The 27045-nt window shown below is 33.1% G+C and overlaps 2 protein-coding genes across 3 annotated transcripts in view; one reads left to right on the forward strand and one right to left on the reverse strand.

The window, feature by feature from the left end:
• Positions 1 to 7110: 7110 nt before the first annotated feature.
• Positions 7111 to 8043, forward strand: RpS28b (Ribosomal protein S28b). Its single transcript, XM_089633839.1, has 2 exons — positions 7111 to 7412; positions 7968 to 8043. Exon 1 carries the CDS (start codon positions 7208 to 7210, stop codon positions 7403 to 7405), a length of 198 nt encoding a protein of 65 aa, XP_089489965.1. The 5' UTR covers positions 7111 to 7207; the 3' UTR covers positions 7406 to 7412; positions 7968 to 8043.
• Positions 8044 to 13957: 5914 nt separating this feature from the next.
• The window catches only part of LOC149422503 (sodium-dependent neutral amino acid transporter B(0)AT3), a 69305-nt gene continuing 56217 nt past the window's right edge, over positions 13958 to 27045 (reverse strand). Inside the window, exons 2-8 of one of the 2 annotated variants that reach the window (XM_089633330.1) lie at positions 24488 to 24730; positions 22525 to 23094; positions 20821 to 21495; positions 19391 to 19752; positions 18619 to 18882; positions 17133 to 17345; positions 13958 to 14923 (exon numbers count right to left, since the gene is read on the reverse strand). In XM_089633330.1, the coding sequence (XP_089489456.1) occupies positions 17159 to 17345; positions 18619 to 18882; positions 19391 to 19752; positions 20821 to 21495; positions 22525 to 23094; positions 24488 to 24616 (2187 nt within the window). In that variant the 5' untranslated portion in view covers positions 24617 to 24730 and the 3' untranslated portion in view covers positions 13958 to 14923; positions 17133 to 17158. Of the gene's footprint in view, positions 17346 to 18618; positions 18883 to 19390; positions 19753 to 20820; positions 21496 to 22524; positions 23095 to 24487; positions 24731 to 27045 lie in introns of both variants that reach the window. The other variant, XM_089633329.1, reaches the window with a different exon arrangement.

A 27045-nucleotide genomic window follows, 5' to 3' on the forward strand; every position in this document is an offset into this window, starting at 1 on the left:
CTTTCCTTTTCTTGTAAGAATTAATATATTTAAGCAAAACGCATTGCACATTGGAAGCTGCAAATTTTCCTAGTTCCCCAACTTGTTTTTAAAAAATGTTCAGGGTAATGACGTTTTTGTCTACGTTCAACATTTAAATGTACTTCACACATTCTTCAAAACTAAGTTTGAGGACATTTTGACTATGGAAATGTAGAATATGTAGAAGAATCACATACCATACGACAATAAGATCTGAGCGGAATAAGCACTAACATAGAACTTGAGGGGAGGCAAGGGAAGGGAATCTTCTTACGAAAAAAAAAAAGATTACATATCACATGGGACGTTAATAGATTTAGGAAAATTCAATATTCTACGGAAAAAAAAAATTTTGGCAAGTGGTCTACGGGGCAAAAAAGTTTGGAAGCCTCTGTTATATCAAGACATCCTTCAATTATCAAGTTAAATTTGTTTTATTGCTCGTCTTGCGAAACCCTTTCAAACAAAGTTACTCACAAACAAAGTTAGTCACAAACAAAGTTACTCAAAAACAGAGTTACTCACAAAGTTACTCACAAACAAAGTTAATTGCAAACCGAAGTTCCACATCCTTTTTTCATCTCTTTCACACAAGCTAAAGTGACTGTTGACCTTTATAATAAATACTCTTTCATATAATTGGTGAGATATTTTAGCTGAATTTTAACTAAAATTCCACATTTAATATTAGCATAATTAACAGAACACAAATAATTCATAATACGCTATGAAATATTTTGTATTTTTATAGCTATTGTTTTCAATTCAAGTACATATTACTTTGTACATAAATAAATAAGTAAAATTATTTTCTTAGGTGATTAGTACTTTAAAAGTGCCTTGTTATTATTGATAAATAATTAATCCATTCCTAAGAACCCTATTATTTTATTATCACTCTGTTTTTTGGTGTATTTCAAACTTATTTGATGACCAATGCCATTTTGAATGTTAGAAAATTTCTCGTTAATCGCTGATTCTCGAACTTTTTAGTTTTTGATCAAATTGTGATCCAGTGACAAGAATAATTAGATGGAGTTTAAAAAACCCCAACCTAAGTATGCAAAGTAATATATTTCTAGTTTAGTAGTTTTTCCTACAAGTATTTAATACATAGTTTAAGCATACCGAGTCACTGAATATTTAATATATTATATTTATGGATGCAGTGTGATTGATGTTTTCCTGTCATCCAATCGGTTTCCAGAAGTTCCCGGAAACACTCATAACGTTAAAATATTCAAAATGTCATACATATTTGGGGAAACCTTGTTCTTGAATATGTATTATAAAACATAAACATTTGTTCAACAGAAATATGTTATTGTGTTATTGGCTTGTAATTGGATGTCAAAACTTATTATATTATAATGTATGTATCTAAGGAATTCCACTAAGTCTAATAAATATTCTCCAAAAAATAAAAGCGAAGAAACGTAATGGGGAATGTAATACCTTCCAAATATCGTCCCGTGGAATCATACCTTAATGTTAGGTTCATTGCGTGGTCTTTTCACTAGGGTGTAGTAATTCCATTACACACAATTCATTCTTTCTAGGGCAATCCTCAAAGGCACGCTTACAGTCTGACATAAAACTGTAGAATGAAATGGAGGGCTCTTCAATTTTTTCGATGGCAACACTGAGATGGTTCAAAGGAATAAGAATGCATTTTTAAAAAAGTACTATGGTCCGAGTGCTTATTTTTCCCCTGCAATGCTTCGCTATTGCTAATGTCTTTCTCGTGCACCTTTGACTTCTTCCACCACTCACTACTGTGTACCACAATGTTACTGTCAAAAACTACATTACATCGACTTTAATTCTACTCCATATCTCATTACGGTACAGAAATATTGTGTTAAGTATTCCTTGGACGTCCTTCACTTCTTCTACCATTTAAACATCTCTAAACACTCCTGGCACTAATAACAACGAAATTTTCAGCGATATTGGACGACTACTTTTCGAGTTTTACGAGCACGAACATAAGCAGGCTGAATTTTTAAATATTAGGGTTAGAAACCAGTTAGAATTTAACTCAACCATTTGGAATGCATTTTATAACATAAGACATTGTTTTAGATCTCGACAATAGCGCCACCTGTCGTGTCTAAAAATATCCTTTATTTCAAGCTGGAATCAACTATACACATTCACAAAATTTCTTTGAAATCGGTTGGGCAGTTTCGGAGATTAGCATGTACGAACACAGTGACACGTGATTTTTATATATTAAGATATATATGTTTAGAAATTAATCAAACTTTCTGAAAAGAGATGATTCTACATAATATTTTTGTTTTTGTTTACGTATTGTAAGCAAAATAATTGCATGGAAAAATGTACATATCAAATAAGCTATTTATTAGATGTTAAATCAAATTAAAAACATGTAAAAGAAATGCGCACCAAACTGCTTTGAGACATTCGATAAAATGATTGAGCTATGCCGTTTTTCCAGTCCATTGTCAATTAATTATGAACTTCTGGACACTTCCTCACATTTGAATCTACTATCATTTTTGTTCTAAAATCAATGTTGCCAAAGTAATGAAAAAACATTGTTACCACTTTTTTTCTCGGTGGCTATTCAAAGAAATCCAATTTTACAATATAGATTGCAAATGTGACTCACAGAAATCACTTGTTATTAATTTATTAATCAAATAGCCATCCATTAGCCAACCTTAACCCTTCAGGCCTCTGGCGTATTGATCGTTATATTTCTTTAAGATTTCTTTCTGTCAGAAAGTCGAAGAATTTTCAAAAAATATTATTAGAAAAATATAATTTTTTTTTAATAAAAAACAGACAAATATTCCTGGATTACGAATAACCTGAAAATATTTGAAAATCTCCTACTACCACCACAGTACGCGGAAAATGTTGCTTGTGTTGTGATGGAGGACTTAGTCAGCCGAGGAATTGAACACACTACGCCTGGGTGGGACCCAAACACGATGTCAACTCCACCGACCGAAAATATTATTTCTTCTTCTTCTTCCTAGCACTATCCCAACTCATTGCCTAGGTAGGCTGTTGGGGTCGGCTCTTCTCGTTCTCAGGTTATAGCTTCTTCGGTTCTGAGTGTCGCTTTCATCTAGGCCGTTTCTTTGTAGGATTTTCGAGCATTGGGTCATCCAGGAGTTCTTTGGTCTACCTCTGGATGATTGTCTTTGAAGCTCTATAGACATTGCCTGCTCCACTGTGTGGTCCGAAAATATTATTTATTTACTTTATTTTTCCATGGATTATTGATAGGGATGTCAATAATATTCCATGGATGTCAATTGCACCTAAAATGTTTAAGTTCAATCACTGTGATAAAGTATGTTCAATATTAAAAAGTAGGTAACAAATTGTATTACAACATCATGTAATTTTGATTTATTTACGTAACTCGTTTAGATTGGGTTGGGAAAAACTTTCATAATATGGATATACACTGTGTTCAGAAACTAGTGGTGCAAACGGGATACTGGTGAATCTACAGCACATAGAGGACTCAAATTTTTTTTTTGCTTTTTGCATTTGATTATTACATTTTGATTATTTTATTTCTATTTTCATTTTTTTCGGCAACTAAAGGGTTAAAAATTTTTGAAGCAAGGTCTGTGCTTTGACACATTTAAGACAGTTAAAAAATTAGTAACCCTGTAGTGAACGGTTTATTTCAAATTCAACCTAAAAAATTCCAATTTCGGACTTGATTTACTTGAAAACGAAAGCTCAAATCACAAAATCAACTCCAAATGTGACATAGAATCACCAGTTTTCAGCGTGTACCACTAGTTTTCCAACACCATGTATATAATGTATGTCTTAGTAAAAATGTATTATTAGCTATGCGTAATTAAATATTTATCAGTGTATTTTTTCCTATTGTGTCATTCACTTGTCTTCAGAGAAACATGTCTCAATAAATGTATATTTGGTACTTAAAATTATGTATTATAAATAAAATGATTTGATATCAGCAAAACATTATTTTACTTGTTTTTGAGCTGCTCTGTAAAATTAAAAATGTTTCTTTGAACTCAAGGGTGCGATAATATTTTGTATAAATGAGAAACCGTTTTGGATCAACAAATAATATGTGTACCTTTATTTTTTAAAATAATGTTGAACTCTTGTTTTGAAGTACAATTCAATAAATTATTTTAATAAATTTTATTTTTATTATTTATTTTTTACCAATTAAAATTTTTTCTTACTCTTGTCAACCTCTCTGTACAAAATTTAATTCTCCCCAATTCATAGCCGTCCGGATTTACCGGACTTCATGTGGTGAATCCGGACACTTCGAAAATTGCAAGTACAAATAATACCATATATATATATTAATGTATTTCGCCTGTTCTTAAATGTTTGAATTATTTTTAATTTTTCCAACCCAATAGAAAAAATACCACAAGTGTGCCCGGCTTCACCCCATTCAACACATAGAATAAAGAATAACACAAGAAGTGCCTTGTGGGAGAGTTTCGTGATCCAAAAATAAGCCCAGTTGCTTAACTGTGCTTCAACATAATTACGAAATTCAAATGGGATTGCGATATACAATTTCAGGCAAGAGACAGACTTGAAAGTGGCACGTTTCAAATTTGAATCGAAGGCGCATCTTGTTTTGTTCTGTTATTTTTATTTATTTAGGAAAACCAATTTAACAGTAATTTAGTCAAAACCAAGTTTAATTTCCATAATATGTGCATATTAAAAGTACAGCGGTTAGGTAAATATTTACCAAATATACCTATATAATACATTATACAACAATAATACATGTGATTATAACAACTATACCTAGATGGTGGGAAACCGGGTAAATACTTATTAGTATTAGAGTTTGGCCGGGTAAGGGGAGGAGAAGTTGAAGGATTGTTGCCGAGCGAGTAAAATGAAAATAGTAGACATAATAAAAGCATTTAAATTTTATTAACACGTAATACCCGGAGGTTGAAAATGAAACACATGCGGCGGTGGTGGGTCCAGATTGACCCGGCTGAAATGATGAAATTAAAAGGCTTTTTATGCATTTTTCGTTCATATTCTTACTTTTATATGATATTATTGTAGTTCCTCATTAACTCATAACAAATCCCCTGTGTTTCTTGTATGAAGATGGAAGTTTTAGAAATTAGTATTCCGTAAATTTTGCGGTTCGTCGATATACAGCGGCGCGGACATCCCGCTCAGCAGCTAATCAACGACTGAATCGACGACGGCCCCGACACGGCTGATGCGGGTGCCGGCTGACGGTCAGGGGAATGAGGAGGGCAGTGCGGGAGAGGGGGTACAGGAAACGTTCGTCAGCGGAAACAAACATTTTTATTTCTATAATTATTAAAATTTTCGATGGTGTGCATTTACAAGAATATCGTGTATTATTTAAAATACCAGAAATAAATCACTTATTTGATAATTTCCTTGTGGCTGTACCTCTAATAGAAAGATGTGTAAAGAGAAAATAAATTCAATTTATAGCCATATTAAACGATGATTGCTTATGCAAATATTAGAAAATATTATATAATGGCATTCAAATTCAAGTTGAGTATTTACTTTCCTCACACATTTATTTGTCACAAAAAACCATTGAATGACACACATTAAAAAATACTAAAACTTTTATTTTTCAACAAAACAAATTTAAATTAACAATTTTCACTTAAAAAAACGGAATAAAAGCAATATTCTAAATACGAAAATACAAAAATGATTCGACGATTAATAAAATTTATATACATACACAAAACACCAAATGGATTTATTATTACAAATTCAGCAGTAAAATAATTATATAGCACTACCAATTATAAAAAGTTTAACAGTTTTTTATTAGTTACAATATATTAAAAATGCTAAAATTCACAAAAATAATTCATCGATATATTATATCATTCAATAAATGTCATCGAAACGTATATTGCTAAAAATATAGCGGAAGCGATCTCTAGATAAAGCGGAGGGGAAAAAATGCTGCCGGAATAAATCCTCGGTAGTCCAAAGTTCGCTTAGTTCTAACTTTCGGCCGCGATTTCTTCCTGAAGCCAAAAGAACTCCAAAAAATGCATACATTTTTGTCTTCGTAATGTTAGGAAAGCTGGAATTTTTCGAATTGAGCTGACAGAATTTATTCGTATTTTCAATAATTTCCTCCACCATTTCATTTGAAATAAACAAATCAAAAGCATCTCTGATGGATACTATGTTCTGGCTACCGTTTTTCAATCCAGGGGTAGAAGAAATAATGTTATGGCTTCTGGTACGTGAGCTGGCTGGTGGCGCAGAATTCCATTGGAATCCGGAATTCGACACGTATAAATGTTGATCTGCAACGGATTCATTCGAATTTCCTACACTAACTTCATTATCACTTCCATTTCCACTTTCAGATATTTCCTCTAGTAATATTTCTTCCGGATCACTTTCAAATTCTGGATTTAATGTTTCGAATTCCAAGTCGCCATCATCACTGATCTCACTGTTCGAACTGTTAAGTAGCTTTTCGATCTCATTATCAGATAAATAATTTTGCTTTGCCATTGCGTTCGTACGCTACGAAAAAAAATTAAAACAAAGTCACAAACAAAAATCACAATACTAGAAATGTGCCCGAATGGTTGACAACATCTGCGCGGGACTGTGAGAGACAAAGACGGAAGGACAGAGCGAGAGATATGCTGTTTCGTCGGCTGCTCGAATTCAACTGAGAAGAAATTAATGGAGTTTTTGCGTGTTTTTATACACAATTATTCTTATAACTTTTTTAAAACGTGTCCGATTTTAATCATTTTTGAGTCGAAATGTGGGTAAATATTTGATGAAAGAATAGACAAAAGGAAATTAGCCTAAACGAGATATTTGCGGCAAAATCTTTTTTTTTTAAAACACTGGGTCAAACCAGACCCATCACCGGAGTCGAGGTGTTAAAGCATTTACACGGCTGCGGGTAATCACTACGAACAGGCCAAAAGTTTTTTAGCTTTAAATATTCGGAATGTTATTTTTATCGTCTGGTATCACCACATATCCGCCATTATTCAAATTGTTTGTGGTCATCTATGATAAATTCATCAAAATATGATCAAAATTGTCTATAGGTCTTTTCGCTTCCGGTAGAAATACGAGGTTGTCGCTTGTTGGACACGTGCGTCTGATAAAATCCTAAAATCAGCTCAAAATGGACAAAACCTTTGTTCGCGCTAGAGTAATCATGGTCTTGGGCCGTACTGGATCCCAGGGACAGTGTACCCAGGTCAAGGTTGAGTTCATCGGAGAAACTAACCGACAGATCATCCGCAACGTCAAGGGACCTGTCAGGGAGGGAGACATCCTCACCCTACTCGAGTCTGAGCGTGAAGCTAGGAGGCTAAGATAATTTTTAGGTGAGTCTGAAGTTTCCATTTAGAAATTCAATAAAATGGCGGTTATTTCCCATATATTTCACGTATTTAACGTCAAAACCCGAGCGAGGTCTGGACACGCCGTTTGATGTTCGTTGTTCTCTAGATGATTATTTGTACAATTTTAACCTCTTCTGCAAGTATTATTCTTATTACAGTAGCTTTATTGTGTTGTTGAAATTCAAATGTATTCATAATTTGGTTTGCATTTCGTAAAATGTCAGTTTTTGAGGTTAGGTTTCATTATGTTCACACCGACATGTCATATTTTCGTTATAAACAAATAATTTTTATTTTATTTGGTTTTACTCCCAGTCATTTTACATGTATTTAAGAACAGAATATACCTAGTGAATATCGAAAATTACACATTAAGCATGAAATAACGTTAAACTGATATCTAAATAGTGCCTTTAGTAAATAGTTTCTTCCTTCCTAGTTGCGTGCAGTTATTGAGCTTAAAACGGCTTGAATAACGGGATCAAGTACCCACACTTGTAAATAATAACTAATTGTTGTTTTTCTCTTTTGTTTCAGGTCGTGAATGTCCGTTATGGAGTGAAAATAAACATAATGTTATAATTTCTCAATAAACATACATTTATAGCCTAAATCTGACTTCTTATTTTCTTTGTGACTTTTATTCAATAATCATAATATTTATATAATTATATTCAATTAAATTTCCATTCTCTGCTTACTTCTATGTATAAATTGTTTAAATAACACTTTATTTCAACTTAATTACTACAAAAAACGGCTGTTTACGGTGGGGAGATGGTAAAAGATGCATTAGTTCTATTTTTTTCAATGCCAAAATTTCCTTTGTTTTGACACATTTTGATGACAACTTTTATTTGGTTAGTATGTGACATGCTGCAGGGTTTCATTTCAATCCAGAATACGCGCAACTTATTTAAGTAAACCAAACTAATCTATTTTGTGCATGTTTTTCCGTCTCTGATGTAAATAGTTGTTGGAAGTGTTATATCAATAATTTAGAAGTAAACGGGGTACTGAAATTCTACCTTATTCCAACGCTCACCAAAATTAAATTATTAGTAATTTTACGATAACTGGTAACTTCAGATCATTGGAGAAATTTATAATGCTGTTTAACAGGTAATTATATATATTTTTTTGGTTTCTAAAGTGATGTGTTACAATCTGTTGTTTTTGAAATTATTTTTCACTGCAAGCCACTTTTTTCAATTTTCAAAGTTTTTTCATTGCCATATTTCTGAAGTTTGTAATAATATCTATTTCTTACAGGCACAAACAGGACAAATGAAACATGCTTGTATTATAATATATATAATAGCAATAGTTGATAATGATTATGAATTTCCCTAGATTAATGTATTTGCAGTATTCATATTAAATTAGACACAAAAAAATATAATTATTAAATTACTAGCTGACCCAGTGTTGCTGGGGGTTATACTTAGGAGATAGACATATACCATCGAAGACTTTTCTTTAGGCCTTTTTGAGGTATATAATTCCTTAGTATATTTTTTTGATGTATCTCATAAGGTTTAGCCAGCGTTAGCAATGTAAACTCCTGAAAATATTATTTATGACTTGATTACGAAACATCGACATTTCTCTACTTTCTATAAATATATGTTTGTACTATACATATAAACTTTCTGGAAGAAATTCTCTAAATCAGTGCTCCACAACCGGTGTGCCGTGGCACACTGGTGTGCCGTAAGCTGGTTACAGGTGTGCCGCGGTCAAATTCAATGTATTTGACATTTTACAATATTTCATTATGTATTTAATACACAATGACAAATTATTTTTTATAATATTGTCTCTTTTTCAAAATGTAGTTAGAATTTTTGGAATATTCTGTGCTGAAATGGGAGCCGAATATGAATCCCTGTTGTTTTATACTGAAAATCGTTGGCTATCCCGACGCAAAGTTTTGGCTAGATTGTTTGAGCTTCGTCACGAGGTGCGTGAGTTTATTTTAAATCAAAATATGCACGAACTGTATCAGCGTCTCATCGATGATTACTGATAGATTAAACTTGCATACATGGCTGATATATTTGAGCATTTGAATGAACTTAAACCAAAGGACCAACCATAGTACAATTGAAAACAAGCAATTAATTGTGGATCTGGCCCAACAACATTTAAGTACGCTTCAGCACAAATTTGATCTGTATTTTTGTTCCATTATTACGGAACAATAAGATTGGATTCGAAATCCTTTTGCAACCAATGCAATAAATTTTACGGAAGAACTGCCTCTATATAATTCGAGAGGAATTTACAAATTTATATAATGACATGACTTTAAAGCTTCACTTCTCCGAAGTTCCATTAGATGTTTTCTGGATTTACATTATCCTATACGAATATCCTCGCATTTTCGACACAGCAATCTTAGCACAACTTCCATTTTCAACGACATATTTAAGTGAACAAAGTTTTTCAACGTTTGTATTAATTAAAAATTATAAGCGGTCATGCTTAAAAGTCGTGTTGTCAAAAATCGAGTCGAATATAATACTTTTGTGTTCATTGAAATTTATTTATTTATTTATTTATTTATTTACGGACAAATAGTCCATTAACAACATATTAATTACACGAATAAGTTTTATAAACAGAGATGACAGTGAAAGGAGAGCATATATAAATGAGGAGCGAAGACAGTAACAATGACAATAATAATATAAAGTAAGAATGGGAGATAATAATAAGTCAAAGCATGAAGATGGTTCAAAGGGCATTAGAAATTAGACATTGCGTATTGACTTGCGCAGGTATCACTTATATTGATTATTATTTTATAATAATTAATAAATATGTTATAGTTATATGTATGTATACTTTTCAAATAAAAAAAAACAAAAAAAAAATGTGTATCAATTTAATGCCTATATATTTTAGCTTTTGGTGTGCCGCGGAATTCCAGGAAGAATTTTAGTGTGTCTTAGGTGAGAAAAGGTTGCGGAGCACTGCTCTAAATGATAGTGAAAACCCTTTCGAAATCTGTTAAGAGTATCGAAATCCGAAATCGAAAGTAGTTTAGAAGAACTAAGCGCACAAACAGACAGACGCGGATAGTGACTTTATTTTATACTATTTAGAGATTTGAACCAAATTTACATTTTTCCTACTCCAATAATATATGGGGTAATTAACGTGGAGCACGTATAGCATATCGAGCCTTGGGTGTCCCTTTTTTATTTATATATACGAGAGGCGTCTAAGTGCTCGCTAGTGCTGCCATATATTTGTCATGGCCTCCATAGTGTGGAGGCCTACATATTTGTCTTTAGGTTGCTGGTTTGATTCCCGCACCGAGTATCAAAATACAACCTTTATGGGCGCTGGGTGTTTGAATGGGTGCTAAGACAGACAAGCACTTCAAATAGCTTGCAAGTACAATACCAGCGACATGCTGTCCAGAGTGATCTTTTTTAATAGGTTCTTCTATCAGGAGGTCGGTAAGATATTTCTTCTTGAATATTTCAACAGAATGAATGACGACCTCCTTGGTTGAGGGGTAAAGCATCGATGACACGGGGCTAGTTTACAAGCTACAAGCCAGCGAGTTCGCTAGCAGCTTGTAAACTGGCCCCGTGTCATCGGCTTTTTTACAATCTGCTAGTTGACTATCCGATTGTAAAAAAGCAGCGAGTAAAATAAAAAGACGGGCTAATTTACTCGCCATTCGCTGGCGTGTTGGCTTATAAGCTAGTCAACTAGCCGTGTGTCATCATCGCTGCTAGTGAACTACTTGCGAGTATCTTTGCGTTTTGGCAGTCAGCAAAATTGTCAACGGAAGTAGTTCGCGCGGCAGTAGTTATCTTAGCCTGTGCTATCAAGAAGGATTTACAACGAAAACTAAAGAAAAACTTGAAGCAGAAAAGAAAATGGGCAAGATCAAGGATAGAAAAACGCGATGAATATGGTGATTCCAGCCGTTTATTGAGAGAGTTCAAGGACGAAGATCCTTTGGCTTTGAGCGAGTGGAAAATTTTGTGTGTCATCGACACTCGCTAACTCGCTTACTCGCTAGCTTATAGACTCGTCGACTAGCAGCTCGTAAACTAGCCCCGTGTCATCGATGCTTAAGGCTCTCGACAGATAATCCGAAGGTCCCGGGTTCAAATCCCGGCGTGTGCTAGTAAATTTTATTTAATAATATTGTGTCACTTCAGAATTCATTTATTTAAAATAATATATAGTATATTTGCAGCATGTTCCAGAGTGGTAGATTCTCTCAGTATCTTCCTAGTATAAGATCATCATTCAGAATTGAAACGTTGCTTGAAATGGCTTTTGCCGTGTTTGGTGACCAGATCTTAATAGTCAGGTACTCCCCCACCTTCCTCTTCTTCATCTCACCCTCCCCACTACCTTCAACTTCACAACTTACCCCAATAGGGGACGCCTCTCACTCACTACAGACAGTTGGGAACAGTTGGAACTCTTGTGCGGTATTCACATAAAAAAGAATTATGTCAACAGATTAAAGAAGAAGCCACTTCAAAAGAAGTATTAAGATATTTATTATGGACACGGGAAGGAAGAATATGGATAAAATGTTGCAACGTAACGAAGATTAATTATTATATTAGGTTTTTCCACTATACATTTTTCTTGTATAATGTTATGTTTTTCATCTATTAATTAACGTAACAAAATAACTTGACCAAATTTACTATTTATAATTCACACAAATTACCATGTACAATGTGTCCTCAGAATGGGGTATCCCAGTAAGGTCACATTCTTTTCAACAAATGTAAACATTATTAAAAAAAAAACCTTCCAGGTTCAGTACCTTTTGAAATATGTTTTATGAATATTTGATTTAATTTTTTGTCTATCACACACATATGTGACAGCCGTCCTCAGTGGTCTTATCTTTCCGAATCGCATTCGTATGAGTCAGCCGCAGTTACATGGTTAACAGATGTGTTTTGGATAAATAATACAAATTTACTTATGGTAAAACACCAATATAATATTTACATCAACAGGATTTATTCCATTTACATTTAAAACAGACAACAGTTACCGTGAACCGAATAACATTTTTATTAACATTATTTACTAAACATTTTGAGTACTCATGTTTTAGAATTATCAATAAAAACAACTTTCATAAATATGCTTCTAGTAAACAAGAGGAAAAACCAGTGGCGGTTCGTAACTTTTGAGTGAGATAAAGGGCTAAGTTCGAAAAATTCGGCATAATTGATTTAGTTTTTCGGCTACGAAAACATCAATAATGACATTTTTTGTAATATTAGCATTCTAGTACACCCGAAATTCATAAGCTGCCACTAGTAAAAACATGGAAAGAGTGTTGTAATGAAAAGTAATTTATTAGAATTTTGAAGTAAGTACTCCTTGCAGAAACTATTCTTGTTTGTTGAAATACGTTTTCATTAAAACAATACTTTTTTCAAGAATTTCTTACAAATTATTGATAATGTTTGAATAAAATAAACAACATAATACTGGATATGCATTTGCGAAGCCAATCACAAGCCGAGCCACAAATTATGGGAAAGGAACGAAGCAATCGCAAACGGTGCGAAACACCAATTGCGGTTGGTTGGTTCCTTCCCTATAATTCGTTGGCTCGGCTCGTGTTTCAGTTTGTAAGTGTGTACGCAGCATATCAGCTTGAAGCAACACTTTGTTTCAATAATTTAACATACTTAGGCCATAAGCAAAACTTACTTTTGCGGAATATTGTCAACTGATCACTTATTTAGTTTAATATACTTGTATTGAAATATTAGTTACCTGAACTATTGTGTTCTGAGCAATTCTAGAAGTAATACACAATCATAATTAATAATTACATTTTTAGTTTTATTGTTCATGTCATATCACCATTATTGTAAATTACATGCTGTAATGTTATAATTTTTTTATTGTCTCAATACTACCGAGAGATTTATACTGTTTAAACATTTAAATTCTTTAAAATATTAGGTGATATTTTTGATAACATGTGCAGTATTTTTAAAGACTTTATTATTGTCATTATTTTTAGAGGCCTTCACTAATCACAAATTGAATAATGAAGACATTTTCTCAAACATAATACATATTGCTTAGATGTATACATAACACATAGGTATGCAAGCATTACCTACCTTGTTTTTTTACCATGGAATGAAAGTTTTCTATAAAAATAACAAATCAAGCACAATTATTATATCATATTATTCACAACTACATTGTCATTTTATGTTTTTATTTGACGGTTCATTTAACGACTTTATTCAAACAAATTTCAGTTACATGTGTTTAAAAATTTAAACACTTCATTCTGAAGTATTTTTCAAGAACAAGTAAAAATGTACATGCTACATATATATGTTTATAATTTTTATTCCGCAGTTGGCTTATAGGTTAGAAATATTGTTATTCAGTTAAATAAAATTCATGTAAAATTTTCAAAAATCTGTACCTACACTAAGTTCAAAATATTATTTTCTTTTATTTTTTCTAAGTGCAATCCAAACAAGTGATATGTTCTAAACCGTTTAGTTTGTATAAATAACTTTATTGTCTTTCTTCGGTTTCAATGGAATCCTAGGTTTACAATTTATTTTCAATTTTAAAGATATATTATTGTCAGTAAAATACTTCATAGAGTAATTCTGATCAACAAGTTAGTAATAAAATATCACCACAATAACATTGTAAAGAGCAATCAAAAATTGTATGTACCATAGTTGGTTTAATAATATTACAATAATAACAATATGAAACTGGAATAAATAGAATTATTTAACATTTTTCCAAACAAAGTAAACAGGACTGACTAAAAATAAGTTACACCATTTATTTGCAATAATTATTATCATCGTTAATAGGTACATATCTAATTTGATTAGAAACTAACAAACCTAATCCCTTTCTGTTGTTTTTTTTTAGCGTTTATGGTGTTTTTTACTAATCATTAATTTCACAGGAGGCTTAGGAACGTTAAATGAATTGCATTCCATGTAAAAGTCATGTTTTTTCAAAGTAACTGATTATTTGCTTAAATACAATCATTTGCTCAGCCTTGTACCTTGAAACTAGCATTCATCTTTTCCTTTTATGTATCTGTCTCCCATCAATTCTGTGAATCTTATTGTTTTTTTTTTTACATTATACATATTTATTATGTGTACCTATTGTTAATGTATTAAATTTTTTCAAACTGTCTTATAAGTATGGAATGGACACCGATAACAATCTTCATAAATATAAGAGCACTGTATTATTTATATTCATTAGTTGAAATATTCAAACACCAGCAAAATAATTCTCTCTTCGATAAACGGTTATAATAAACAAGCCCACGGTGGAGTTTTCATTAAACATATAGATCTGTGGTCTCACATCAATTTATTAAAAACTAGCTGTACCCCGCCACGCATTGCTATGGCTCAGCCGGTCTGTGCAGATAGAGAAACAATAGCGCATGTTGCTTTTACGTCCAACAGATGGATCTGTTTTAAAAAAAATACATGTATTTACCTGTCGTAGGTGACATCTATAACATATATAGATATATAAAACACAAGAGTATTCGAATGCAACGTTGTGTCAACATTTCAAAGCAATCGGTAAAGAACTGTCGGAGATTTAAGATTTTGAACAAACAAATATTTACACTTTTATTAATATAGATGGTAATTGTTTGTCTTTTTAATTTTGAGAAGGTAAGCTTAGTAACTTTACAATATACCTACACAGATAATTCACCAAACCAGCGACACTTTCAATTATAAAGGGATAGATATTTGAAAAATTCTGTGGTTTTTCTGTGTTTTTCTTAGAATTATGCTTATTTTGACCTAAGACCACAGAGTTATACAAATAAAAAGTTTTTATTATTCTTTTCATGCTTAGCGAAAGTTTGTTGAACTTAATGCTAGTTGGATTTCTTACAAATATAATGCCAATGTAATGTTTAGTCGAGTATTGGAGTGTTAGAGTAAATAGATAAGTAATGTAAGTACTAGCTATAATTTCATTGCAATGTATACAGTATTATCATCATTTTCATTATAATTTTTATACATAAACATAGCATCAACTTTAAATTAATTAATTTACAAACATTCAATTACTTATGCACTCAGATGCGTGAACTATGGATAGGACGGTAAATGGGAATTGATTTTTTGTGCGTAAATTAAGGCTAATTCAAGATAATCTGATTACCTCTAGATAAAAACAAATAATGCATTTAAAATTTTGATTCTATTTTTTATTGATTTTTTTCAGTGAAGTTATCTGCTTGTAAGTCTTTTAACAATACCAATTACCTACATATGCTTCGCTAGAAGTGACATTGTTCTGTTTAAAGATGAAAAATAGTATTATTTTGATGCCATGAAACAAATAGTTTTCTGAGAGTAAGTGCAGGTCAGAGAAAACATTAAAACCTAATTTTGGAATAATTGTATTTTCACCCACTAAGAATATTTTAAATATTATTTCCTTTGAATTATAGATAAAACTAAAAAATTGTATTTTAACGTTGAATAAAGAAGGGTATTTTCTTTAATCATTGTATTTTATGAACTATGACGAATGGAATTAACCTATCGCTCAGTAATCCTTAAATTTTTGAAAAAATCATTTTTTGTTGATTATTGTATCTGCCACCTGGTGGTAATTATTTGAACTATTTTACACCGTTTATTGTTTTACAATGGTCTATCGAAAACTTAAGTTTTCACAAAAAATGCCTTTCACAGTTCTGTTGTTAGTTAAATTCTTCAATCGGTATACATAGTATTGAATATTGATTTACTGCATTCCTATGAATTGGATTACCTCTACTAACAAATTCCAGACTTGTTTTATATTGAGATATGTTGCCATTATTTACATCTATTTTACCAATCTGTAAATATTCAAAAACACTTTATAATTAAGATTTCTTTTTGATTTGAATTGACTGATATGCCCAAAGTCACATTTCAATTAAAAATATCTGTAAAATGATTTTCAGTTAGGTTTGATGGTTTTAAAAAAAAAATAATAAAAATTTCAAGCTCTGAATTCATGCAGCAATTTTATATAATATTATCTTGGCTTAAAGTTTCATAAAAAAATTGTTTAACCGTTTTTTGAACTACAAAAAAAAACTATTTGACTTCGTACCAATAATCAAAATTAATTTTTATAGTCAAGCTTCTGACCTTTGTGTAAATATTTGTGTCTAAAAATTCTCGTTTCCCAAAAAATTTTAAAGTATTTCAATATCGAAAATCAATTTTTCAGCCATTTCCTACCAAAAATTATAAAACATTTTAAACATTTCATAGGCAATAATTTTTGATTAGTGATCTTTACAAGAAAAGCTGGCGAAGAAATAACCGTCCTGCATAATTCTTGTTCCTTTTTATTCTTTTTGGGGTAAATTCGCCGCCCGGGAAATTGGACAACCAACCACCCCTGCCAAAGTCACACCAAGTGGTTCGCTATGTTTGGTGTCTTAGCAGGTGTGTCCTCATACCTTTTTTCCTTCCCAGAACTTTCTCTCCTTCCTTTCCTTAAAAAGACCCTCCACACAGCATCCCCAAAGATGACATAGTAAGTCCACAGGTAAATTATTTTCTTCATAGCATCCTGTGTAGAGTTAATATAAAAAAAAAATTGTATTTTGGCCTGACCAATTGCAAATGATAAGGTAAACATCATTACCAATCATATCGCTGGAATATTCCGGATCAGTTTTCGTCATCGTCATCATTTCCAGTGACGCAGCACAGCCCCTCCCGGCCGTCGGGCCGGATGCAGAACAGTAAATTTTCGGCAGCAGTGACTTCGTGATCCACGATGCCGTGGAACTCCTTTAACTCCTCGCCCGGGAACCAAGCCTTCTCGTTGTCATCGATAACGCAATAGTTGAAATACCTGTGTGCAAAGATGCAGGAAAACCAATTATTATGTATTTTTTAAAAAGAAAGACAAACATTTCTCAGATTATGAATAACCTGGATAATATTTTAAAAACTCCTACTACCATCATTATAAGCCGAAAATGTTGCGTTTGCAATGATAGAAACATCATAATAATAGACTAGCAGATGAATCAAACCCACAATGCCTGGGTGGGAACGGGGAATGAGAAGCATCTGTCCATTTATACATATTTATATTACATAGTAGTAGTTGTTGCCCATGAAAAATCAAGGGATATAACTTGACTTTATGGTTCCACTTTTAAAAGTGGCTGCAAAAGTAAGCCAAATAAAATACATTAAAAGTGGCTTCAAAAGTAAGCCAAATAAAATACATTAAAAGTGGCTGCAAAAGTAAGCCAAATAAAATACATTATTGGGTATCTATGTCTCATCTGGATTTAAAAAGATTATTTTTAATTTGATAATTTCCTGAAGATATCTACTAGTATTACTGCCATCTTTATCTAGTATCTATTGGTTCCAATTTTAAAAATTTTGACAGGTTGACACTAGGCCCTGGGAGAAATTATTTTCCTGTGTGGAGTTAATGTTAAAAAAATACTTGTATCTTTATCCATGTTTTTGTCATATTTCGGTATGATTAGTTAGCTGTGATGAAAAGCGTTAGGGCTAATTCTGTTGTTCACATACGGTCACAAATGCAGTTCACCATATATGCCTAAAGCCATTTCAAGCAACGATTCGATTCCGAATGGTGGTCTTTCACGACATTCACCAACGCGATTCCGAGAGTATCTACCACCCTGTGCAACTCTTTGTATGAATACCTAAACATATTCTCAACGCTTTCCCTGTCATGATACCTAGTTTGCTAGATCACACATCAATTGATGATGATCAATTTGAAAATTACGATGTATACAAAGGCAATATAACAAGGCGATAATAAAACCGATTCTTTATCATCAATATAGAAGTAACTACAAATATTACTTGGATTTTCCTCTTTTATTCCCCAACATTAGTTTTAATGTAATAATTAGTGTAAAATTACCAATGTATTATAAATAAATTATTTGGCATTTGTACTGTAGTAAATTAAAATCTCCTGGTGGATAATGAATTTCAACGATTCAAAAATTTTCTAACCAATCACCGCTCTACTTCTTCGTTTAGCCAACCTTGTTAAGAATATATTTTCTACGAACCTTGCTCACACCGAAGTAGTTTGTTTGATGACATGACTGATTGAATTATCTCACCTAGCAATAGCCACAACAGGGATCCACAGCACGGAGGCAAGCACCAGCACGGAAATAAGACAAATGGCCCACGTGGGCCAGGGCCGGCGCTCCGACTGCCCCGTGGAGCTCACCCAGGCCTGGTAGCCCGAGCCCTCGTTGGCAATCTCTACGAAGGAGGCCACCAGGATACTCAGCATGGCCAGCGGGGACAGGTATTTCCAGCAGATCTGCCAGTAGAGCCCCGGCCGCTGGCCTGTCATCAGCTCAATGTCGTCGGAAAACCTGAAAATGGTATTAAAACATTGATTAAGTTAAGTGATTTTTTTCTTCTACAAACATCAAATATATTGAAAACGGTTTCATGACAAAATAAAACGTTGAATAAAAGTTAAAGAAGAATTAAAGAAAACCAACCTAAGCTAACCTATTATTTTATCATATTCTGTTCTATTATTGTTCTTTTTTATCCGGTTATCATTGAAAACCCTTCAAGATGATTGGCTGCTAAACATTGAATATGATTGCATTAGCTTAGTTCAAATTAACTATCAACACTCCATTTTAAAAATCTTTTTCCTTTTAGCACATTTGAAAAAAATGTATCAAACAATATGGCGTCTTGTTTTATTTACTGACAGTCTAATGAGCATTTCGAAATTGCATACATAGCTTAATTAGGAATTAACGTTGCAAGTTGAAAATAGTTTAACTTAACATTGCAAACTTACACATTTTTAGCTTTATGATTAAGATTGACAAAATAATTGAAAAGTACAATACTGTAACTCACCGTTTAAGACCATAGACATAAGATACTCCAATACACTCAAAGAATGCGATGATGAGGAGTGGGAAATTCCCACTGTACATGTCGAACAGCAGAAACACATAGCTCCCTGCTCCGTGTGCAAATCCCATTGAGATGAGGCAGCAAGCCAAGCATATTCCCCCCGTGAGGTACTCCTTCCGTAGGTTAGGGAACAGTTTCATGTCTACTATGGAAGTAACCACTCCCTCCAGGGTACCAAACTGGGAATCTATGCCCAGGGTGAACAACATAAGGAAGAACAGGACAGACCAGAACTGAGCGCCGGGGAACTGGTTGATAGCTTCCGTGAATATGATGAAGGCGAGACCGGTGCCGGCAGCTGACTGAAAATTAAAAAGTTAAGTTAGGCTTAGTACTGCATAGTTTCGATGCTGCAAATTTTTTATTCCATTTAATCAGTTATACGGTAAAAATATCACTCGTCTAAGTTTTTTGTAAGGAAAAGTAAGTAATTTACGTAACATACGTAATAATTAAATTAAAGCCATCTATGAACGCCTAGATTAAAAAAATGTTCACACATTCATTTAATTATTTTATGATTTTTTTTTTTTATACACTTATCGCAAGTTGTGCTTTAATTTCAAATAACTTAGATTGAATCACGTGCCTTTCTTGAAATAATTGGGTTTTTACAAAGATAGAACTATTTATTCATATTCATTTTGCATATGTACGGGCGCAAACAAGTAATTCGACGTAATACTTTAAAGCATTACTTGCAAAAAGTGACGTGTTCATAGATGGCGATAATTTAATAATTTTATGAAAATACAGTTTTTGCAATACATGCTTTAAAATATTAAGACCAAATATTTGTTGGTGCCTGTACAAACGCAATATGAATAAATAGTTTGGTCGGTATAAAAACTCAATATCACCAATACGATATAGGGAAAAGTTGCAGTTACGTAGACCACTTTTCCCGATGACGAATAAGAATGGCATATAAATGCAATATTGGAATGAATCACTGATACAATATTATTTTTCTATGCCTTTCTTGAAAGAATTGAGTTTTTATATGGAAAAAATTATTATTTTATTTTCATATTGTGTAGGTATGTACGGGCGCAAAAAAATAATTCATCTTAATATTTTAAAGAATAACTTGCATAAAGGGAATTAAAAAAAAAAAAAAAAAATACTGCCATTTATGGACGCATAGATTATAACGTATGTTACGTTTAACCTTGATATAACATTACATAAAATGAAATGTCGGTAAGTAGATCCCTTGGGTGAATGAACTCTCTTGACACAAATGGAAACATTGTATTAACTTATGAATACATATTATCCTATCTATTGACATAAGTTAAAACCCTATATCATTAAAACACTATTGTTAGACGTGGAATGCCGATACATAAATCGCTAAAAATACTCACATTGTCTAATTCTTTTTGAAGGTCGCATTCCTTGAGCATGGGCATGATGATTGCATCGATTCCACCCGCTGTATTGGTTATATTCACTATTGATCCCTCTGCAGGCAAATTCATCGGATCGTATCCTATGCCAAGGGTTGCCACGAGAGTTGCATTCCTCGTCTCCAGGCATTTTTCATGCACCATCGTCGCCTTAAAGCCAATAATCGAGAATACAACCACACCTGCAAACATTGATGTTAGGCAATTTGTCATTGACACCATTATGGCATCTCTGTAGCAATTATTGTTCACGGGGTTGTACGAAGAAAACGCTATTAGGCCTCCAAATGCAAGTCCGAGGGAAAAGAAGATTTGAGTGCCGGCTTCTAACCAAACGACAGGATCCAAAATTTTGCCCCAACTTGGTGTTATGAAGTGTAACAAGCCATCAGACATGCCTTTCAGAGTTATACCCCTGAAGAAGAATATCACCAATACGATGTAGGGAAAAGTTGCAGTTACGTAGACCACTTTTCCCGATGACGCTATTCCCTTTATCATGCACATATAAACCAGGATCCAGGCTATTATCAGAGCGATGGCTATCTTCCAGTTGAAAGCTTCAGGCGTGTTGATATCCTCAGAAACCATGAGTGTCGTACGGTACCAGAAATATTGTGTGGGACTGCTTACCTGAAAAATAAATTCATTTTGCTTTTCACTTCACACTGTAAATATTGCTGCTTGAGAATAACTGAAGAATTTGCAGAGAAAGACACATCAGTTATAACTGTTATAAGACAAAAGCTTTTCAGGATGAAGAATTAATTGAATGATGGATAATTCACATTAACTTAAATATGCTACGAAGGGAGATAGAGTGTCTGAAATTTGTCGAGTGGGAATTAATTTTAATCATCTGGGATAATCCCTATAATTTGTCTATGTCTTAGGCAGAACTTCGTAACATTATATTATATTGTGATGGTATATTATTATTCTGAAATAATATTAACACAGTATAAATACCTGAACTCGGTCTTTTGTGACACATTATTCTTTGAAAATCTGATTAAAAGTGTTAGTACTTATATAAAATAAACTCAATCAATGATAGAAAAAGTCTCTAAGATCGACAAAAATAAACAATAATTAGGTTCCAATGGCCAAGTGGTTAGAGGCGTTGTTCCAGTAAGACTGAAATCCTGGGTTCTATTCCCAGTTGAGATCATTACCTTTTTATTTTTCTGTGTTTTATTTTCATATTTCGTTCAGATTGATTAGTATTATATTCTTCAATTATATAGAACATAAATATGTAAGTACACACTTTAATTAAAATAAAACGCACTGTACAAGATATTGAAAATTTGTTACTTTGGATTGAAAAACTACTTCTGTATATAGCCTCACATTTATCATGGCTGGACTGAAATGTAACAAGAAAACCTACGTTATTGGATGAATCACGTATTTCATCAAAACCATGTTCAGAAATGATGTATGTTTTTGAACAATCTGTCATTGCTTTATTCATGGTGTAGCTAATTTGTAGCTAGGTACCTACCATTCTCTTCGTTCATTTCTACTGTTTTTCAGTTTGTATTATATGCTTTGTACTGTGTTATTATTGGATAACAGTCTGTAAACAAATGTAGTAAAACATAAATAATAATGATAATGATAGATAAAAACGTGTATGTTGGTACTAATCGTACTTACGGTGCATTCTGGTTCAGCTATGTAGGATCCATTTGGAAAGTACTTGTTCGGGCATTCAGACCATGGCAGCTCCGACTGGAAGCTCTGTACAAAGTAGAACAGGCACCAAGCGATGATGGTATTATAATACAGTGCCACGTTGAAGGAAACCACGGCGCTGCTGATGCCTATCCCACCGAGGTACGGAGACACCTGGTGCCAGACACCTATAGCTCCTTTCCTCAAGCGTTGACCGATAGCTAGCTCGAGGTAGAATATTGGAATGCCCTCAATAGCAAGCATCACAAAATAAGGTATTAGGAATGCTCCGCCTCCGTTCTTTTGAGCTAGATAAGGAAACCTCCAAACGTTTCCAAGTCCAACAGCATATCCAACGGTTGCCAGTAAGAATGTTAACTTGCTGTCCCAAGATTCTCTGTCTTCTTCAGCACCCTCAGGCTTGAAGACTCCTTTGCCATCTCCTGATCCCATCTTTGCGACCGGATCTGGGATTGGTTCAAGCCTTGTTGTAGTCGTTGACGGTTGTTCAGTGTCTTCGAAAGCAGCATTTGTAGCACCATATTTTACCGACTGAAAAAGTTGTAAATGTCATATGTCAGATTTTATTAAAATAAATAGGTGAATTTGTATTTCAAATGTTCAAAGGGATGGTAATAATCCTTTTGTCCTGAACCTCTGTCACAATTTGAAATTGTTGGCAAATATAGCTACCTCAATCAAACGGTCAACAGAAAAGGGTTCTCTTTGCAGAACTTTGGCTTACACTTTTGTAATTTCATGTAAAAATTCTGGATTATAATATGATTTTATACACTGAAATTTTTTTGTTTTGTTTTTTTAATTAGTTTCAATGGAAAAGTTTGTACATGATGTAGATATAAAGTTTAATGTAAGTTTTTTTAAAAATTTAATCAAAATCAAATTGAATAATATAATTATTAAGTTCTGCAAGTATTTTTTGGTTTTTGTTATTGTTATAGCTGTTTCGGGGAACTTTCGGGGAACTTTTTAACCAAAAAATACTTGCAGAACTTAATAATTATATTATTAAATTTGATTTTAATTAAATTTAAAAAAAAAATTAAATGGAGTTCTACGAATTAAACACAAAAACAATAAATAAATATATATAATGTAAGTATAAATTCAAATTTTTCACAATATAATCCTTAGAAATGTGATCAATTCCGATATGAAAGGAAACCGTTGTCGTCAATTAACATAATAATTTTCGACTCCTAGGCCTCTGGACAACCAATTAAATTGATGACATACAATATATTCAAGAAAGAATTTAATTTTTTTTAAATAAGTAAGATAAATTTTGAATTAAGTTCAAATTTACATTAATTCTGGCACAATGAGACTCCCACAACGGACGTCTATTGGTTTATATCTTCAGTGATATATTATGTTATACAATAAACTAGTAATAATGTATTTTAGTGATTTGTTTTTGGGGTATTATGCCTCTTATATCTCCTTCTTTAGCCAACGCTTCGGACAGCATTGCAGTGTCCATCATCATGGCAGATGTGTAATCTAAGTACCAGTAATAATGTAGATAGTTACCTCCAGGTTTCGACCGAAGTTTCAACAGTTTTTTCCGGAGGCCGGTTGAGAGAGATCCCTATTAACCTCTCCAAAGGACTCTTTCAACTCATCGCCAGCGTCTTGAACTGCAGTGGAAGGAATGGATTCATACTTCCTGGACATACTGACCCCCAGATTCCTACCCACCTCTCATTCCTTTTTCCTTCCCTGAACATCCTCTCTCTTCTTTTCTTTAAAAAAAAAACATCTACACAGCATCCCCAAAGATGATGCAGGCGCTTACGGAAATTATTTTCCTGATGGCCTCCTGTGTGGAGTTCAGAAGCTTAATCGTAACCCAGAAATGTTTTAATTTCACAAAAAAACAAATTAAAAGAAAATTCAGTGTGGCCAACATAAAAAAACTTACCCTATTAACTCCACTCTCCATCCTCACAAGCCTTCCCCTCAGTTCCTTCATCTCGAGCTTGTCCTGCGACTTCTGCGCATAGAGGTCGCGGCTGCTCTGTCTGCGCATGAGATGCGCCGTGTTAGCCATGTTGCGCAGCTCCTGTACACTCTTCGGGTGATGTGTGGGAGAGGGATGAGGACACGCTTGTCGAAATTACGTCAGGCTGGAGGTGGGTCGATCAACCTGTCGCGCCATTTTTATCTGAAAAGAAGTGTTTCTTATTGCAGTCTTTTTTCGGTTCCATGCTAAAACAAAGCATTGAAGAAAAGGAAGAAAAATAACAAATAAACGACAAACCTAATCTAACCTATTATTATATAATTTTATCCGGTTACCCTTTTTTATTACTTACCTGCGTATATATGCATCAATACATGCAATATAACAAGAAACCGTTTACAGTTTACAGCGCCTGTGATTTTTCACAAAAACGGCGCCATACAAGTTATCCAATATTATTATTAAATGTGTGTCGTTTGCATCGAATAAATAAGAACACAAGAAATTCCATGTGTTTCGTGATCCAAATATTAGCCTTCAATATAAAACTGTATTGACGAAAATCAAATGGGATGACGATCTGCGATGTCAGTCGAGTGTAAGTGATACAGAGGGTTAGGCTATTGGGCTAAATGGTACATTTGTTTCCGTTAAAATTTGTTTGAAAGGCACTTCTGGTGTTTCAATAACAGTTCATACGGTTTTCAGTCCGGAGGTAAAGTGCGCTAACTTCGGGAGATGATTCTACACGATGGGAGAAGTATAAAAGATAAATAACTTTTTATAAATTACAATGTTTATTCTTCAATACAAAATTATTTTTTGATAGAAGAATATTTGTTTTCCCGTACGAACAGTTCAACTTTTTTTACCAAAAAATAAACGTTGGAATTTCGAAAAAATTAATGTATCTTTTTTATTGTACTAGCGTGTAGAATCATCCCCCGAAGTTAGCGCCCTTTACACCTGGACTCCCTGTATTATAAAAGTATGTATTTTATAAGATATTAAAAGTCTATATTATTTTGTAGGCACTTCAAACTTCAAAGGATTAAATTCCAACAGTTAAAATATTTCTAATAAAATATACAAATCCGCAATTTTATAATCAATACCTTTTTGAACCGACAGAGAAACCAAATATAAAAATGATTTAAATGTAAAAAAATTACGAACACCGTCACTGAGAAATATGAAAAACTTTATCTCGCATTTTCAAAATCATAATACCATGCTCGAAATAAATTTCAGACAGCAGAAAGACGTATGAAAACCATATACATTTATTGAAAGGAATATAAAAATAGGATACCTTCCATACAGCATCACAGGATACAGAAATAGAAAAAAGAAATTACTCTTTCTATTTATATAAAGTTTGTCTGTAGATATATAATATATAAAATAGTCCGTGACCATGACCGGGTGGGCCCGGGCGGAAGCCTGGTTTGATTTGTATACAAATTTACAATTTTATTCCGAGACTGATCAAATTTTGCACACTTGACCTTCAAAACAATAAAAAGGTCACTGTTTACATTAGGAATCGAAAAAATCTGTGTAATGTGCGAGCAACACGGAGGACTTCAGCCAGTATTATATTAAAAAAGATTGGTTAGCTTGTGCAAGGTTAGTCGTGGTTGAGTTAGTTAGTGCGGGAAATATGATATAATGTACAGGTAGGTATATTATATGTTCCTAACAACAAAAACTCTGAGGGATGTAAGTATTTCTTAACAAATACAAGCAAACGAATAAACCTAAGTGATAACAATTATTCATACTTATATTATTGAAGTGGAGTAATTTTTTAGAGCGAACAGTAATAGGTATATATGAAAGTTTTTTACAATAATATTGATTTAAGTGGTGCGATTAATTGCTTACCATATATTCTTGCTATAATATGGTCTACTCGGTAACCGGATAAATCACCACATCTTTAAAAAGTTATATAAAGTCATGGAAAGTGATGAAACAAAAACTTTATTAACTGGGTTAAGTAGGTTAGGTTAGGTTAAAAAATTTTTTTTTCATCGTTTTTAATGACTTTATATCACTTTTTAAAAGTGTGTTGAATTGTCACTGTGTTGAGTTATCATGGAACCGTCTACTCAGGTGTACGCGGTCTATGTCTACAGCGTTACTAAATATAAATAATTGTAGGTATATATTTATTTCGTAAGTATATAGTGAAACCAAAGCAGGACGGCTTTAAAGTAGGTAGCGGAACAAATTGACATTAAATTAAACCCTTTTTGTCAGAGTCACGAGTTTCACTAGCCGATGAAACCTTTCTTGCATTATTCATAGATGGTAGATTAAGCCTACCTTTCCTACCACTATAATGGTGACATTCCGCACTGAGTTATTCAATTAGTCACATCCAGCGTAGGGATACAGAATGAAAATCAAGTAAAGCACCAATTTCATTTTTATGTGGATTCAGAACAAGATTTCTCCAACTACCTTGGAGCCAGTGAGACTATGACATCCCCAATTGGGGTACGTTGCGA

This window comes from Hesperophylax consimilis, chromosome 7, assembly GCF_061612785.1.
Source record: "Hesperophylax consimilis isolate HC1 chromosome 7, BYU_Hcon_1.0, whole genome shotgun sequence".
Classification (NCBI taxonomy): Eukaryota; Metazoa; Arthropoda; class Insecta; order Trichoptera; family Limnephilidae; genus Hesperophylax; species Hesperophylax consimilis.